Source organism: Galeopterus variegatus, unplaced genomic scaffold, assembly GCF_000696425.1.
Source record: "Galeopterus variegatus unplaced genomic scaffold, G_variegatus-3.0.2 Scaffold1051, whole genome shotgun sequence".
Classification (NCBI taxonomy): Eukaryota; Metazoa; Chordata; class Mammalia; order Dermoptera; family Cynocephalidae; genus Galeopterus; species Galeopterus variegatus.
Window position 1 is genome coordinate 208,028 of NW_007727162.1, and position 3,352 is coordinate 211,379.

Here is a 3,352-nt window from a genome sequence, read left to right on the forward strand (position 1 = left end):
GATACCATCCATCTCTCCCCATCTTTGCTCCCTTTTTTCAGGTTTGATAAGAGGCAGAAAATATATATGTTGTTCATCTATTATGTCACAGTGCGGGAGGTTTAATGAGCCATGAATAAACAGAAAATGACCCGAGGCTAAAAGAACAGCTGTCAGGTGAGGCTATAGGTGGCTATGGCTTAAAGGTCCTGCTCTGCTTTTTCCTCCTAATTTGGCTACAGCAAAAATTCCAAGCTCTTTGCCACCGAAAGTGAGGCCCCATGTCCTCCCTCTGCCTGCTGCTCTCACATCACCACCCACTGCTGCTCCTTGGCACCCCTGTGGTCTTCAGATCACACCCTTCTCTCTTGAGCGTCTGGGTCTTTATGCTGTGATTCTTCCTGGAATCCACTTCTTTACAATTATCCCCTGACTGGCATCTACTCATTTTTCAAGACGCAGCTGTAGTGTCACACATCGGGTCGGGTCGGGGTCGCTATCCTTCCTCTCTGCTTTCACTTCAGACATGTCTTATCTCCACCCAGGCACTTACTAGGAACCTTGTGACTGTCACTTTACTCGTTGTCTCCCAGAACATGAGCTTCTCCAGGACACAGATTAAGTCCTTTTGATGTTCCTATCTCCAGTGCATAGTGAGCTCTCAGTAAATTTGTTACTTGCCTGACTGGGAACTTTTTCTTTTCTTCTGCAGAACAAGTAGTAGGGCTATTGACTATAAAAGCTGTTCAAATAATCATTGTTTTTCCCCACTAAGGGTAGGGAGGGATCTGCAAGTCAGAGCTTTGCTAAGGAGGGTCACAGAGCCAGCTGTGCTTATCTTGAGAAGGAAGATGCAAGGGGTAGGGGACTGCCTAACTTTGGTGGTCCCCACCCATTGAGAGCGCTCACACTACACATCCTGACCCATAACCCTCCCTAGTGGAACTCCCACAGGGTCACTTTCAATACACATGATGTTTATATAGCAGGAGAGTAGTGTCAAATAGTGATGACTCATGAGACTTCATAGTTCTCAGAAATCTGGATTCGAGACAGGATTTTAACTGTCAGGGCCATGCGAGACGAGGTATAGATGAGACATGAGCAGTCTCTAGAGCCTGGGGCTTCTCCTCACTATGAACTGTCATCCCTCAATAGCTGTATGTGAAGACACTTTTAAGCACATCTTGTTTGATCAGCTGAAACCCAGAGCTGGCGTTTCTTTTCTTTCTTATCATGTAAGCCCCTTGGGTGTAAGATGCAGGGTCTTTGTTGATAAAGAGGACAGAAGTTCTCATACTCACTATGGGTATCAGATTTAGACTTTAACATTATTTGCAAGTGAGGTGATACAACAGTCACAGAGATGCGCTAGCAGAATTGAAAGTACCTATTCATCATACAGCTTTAACCTTGTGTCCCATTACCAGATTATACTTTCCGAAGTGCACTGTGAATCAGAACTTCTACTAAATTCTATAATTACTTTGCACACAGCACAATTGTTTTGAATTTGTATATGGGTGTCAAGCATGTTAATTTGTTAAATGTAAACAATATTTATAACTATTCGGCATGTCATTATTTCCAGTATACTAGGAGCCACCTCTTTGGATGTTCAAAAGTCCCCAGCAAGTACAGAATTATTTACGGGATCAACAGACAATGGGCATTGAATCCATTTCATCAAAGAGAAAAATGCAAACTTATTACTTACCAGATTAAGTTTTGCCCAGAACTCAGGTCCTTCTTTCATCTCTCTCAGGCTTGGTGGAATGTACCAAAAGCAAATATTGGCATATTCAGGCTGAGGATTAAGATAATTTTAAAGTTGTTACCATAAGATTTACCTTAAAATGCAATTAAACGAATACTTCTTAAACTCTTAGCTAGTTTCTTTAAGAGTTATCATGTGTGTATAACAAATCGGAATCTTACAGAATAGGCATCCATTCTGCCTTACTTCTGATAACAGCCTGTTGGAAAATTTTCTTCTCCATTGTGTGCACCTAGAGGTTCTCTTTCCTCTAGATAAAGGATGAGCACAGACTAGGAAGAAAACATAATAAAGTTTGGAGCTGACTCAACCCCAGGTCTGACTGTCAGTTAATGCCTGATACATATATCCTTAGAGATGCACTGGTTCCTGTCTCTTCAACCTTGATCCTTAAGCTATTTCTTACACCAGCATATTCTTCCAATAATTTTTCCTCTGCTTAAGACAGCCATAGGTGACCTGTATTACTGGCTACACCTGACAAATTTAAAAGCCCCAATTACCTATGAGTTGATAGCAGCATGACATACTTGGGCTTTACTACCAGCACTGCTATGAGTCTAACTAACACTGCTTTGAGAAAAAAAAAAGCACCACCTTGAATCCTGGCTATCAAACATCAGCAAGAACGTGGATCAGCTAGGGGCTGGCTTGAAATGTAGATTTCGTGTTTCTGTGCTCAGAATTCTCAGAATCTAATTAACTCCATCCTAGAAAAGGCTACAGAATTGGTACTTTATGAAAAATGCTAGGTGATTCTGAAGTGGGCAGTGCATGATATACGTTTGAGAAACTCTGTCTAAACTAAGTGGCCATAGCCCGGTCATCTTCCCCACTAATGTGTTTTTTTATCAGACATGATTTGGTAAAACATGGGATAATGTCCTAGAACAGGCTTTAGCCCAGAGACAAGGCTTTGTCTTCACTGGACAAAAACAAAGAAACCGCCAAACCAAAGGCAATCACGAGACTTGTACTCTGTGGATTAAGCAATTTGATACATTACGTTGGGCTTTTACAAATTAGAAACATAGAATTGTGTTCAGGAAAGATTATGGGACACGTCCACCTTCCTCATTTGATGCTTAGCACTGACAGAATTTAAAATAACTTCCATTTTTCCACCACAAACAGTTTGTAAGTAATAATCAATATTATAATAGTACTCAGTAACCGTAAGAATTATGCTCCAGTGTTAGTATAAAGTTTCAAGTATTTCAGAAAGAAGAACAGCTATCATTTCATATCTTAAAATCAAGACAGGTACTATATAGAGTTCTCCTTTTAGTAGATTTTAAATCACAAGTGAATGCCCAGAAACATTTCCAGCTCAACAAGAGAAGTTATTGATCTGATCATCTTCTCACCTTTGAAATTTTTAACATCCTTATTGGATATGACAAAAATAGAGCTTCAAATCTTCAAAATATACAGCAGTTAAAAATGTGGTATTGTGGCGGGGCCGGCCCGGTGGCGCACCGGATGGTGCGCCGCTTGGGAAGCGTGGCGGCGCTCCCACCTGAGGGTTCGGATCCCACATACAGACCGGTTCCCGCTCACTGGCTGAGCGAGGTGCGGGAGCAACACCGAGGGTTG

The 3,352-nt window shown here is 41.6% G+C and overlaps 1 protein-coding gene across 1 annotated transcript in view; it reads right to left on the reverse strand.

The window, feature by feature from the left end:
• GADL1 (glutamate decarboxylase-like 1) overlaps nucleotides 1-3,352 on the reverse strand; it is a 143,234-nt gene that overhangs the window by 52,848 nt on the left and 87,034 nt on the right. Inside the window, exon 13 of the mRNA XM_008574453.1 lies at nucleotides 1,697-1,786. Within this exon, the coding sequence (XP_008572675.1) occupies nucleotides 1,697-1,786 (90 nt within the window). The remainder of the gene's footprint in view (nucleotides 1-1,696; nucleotides 1,787-3,352) is intronic.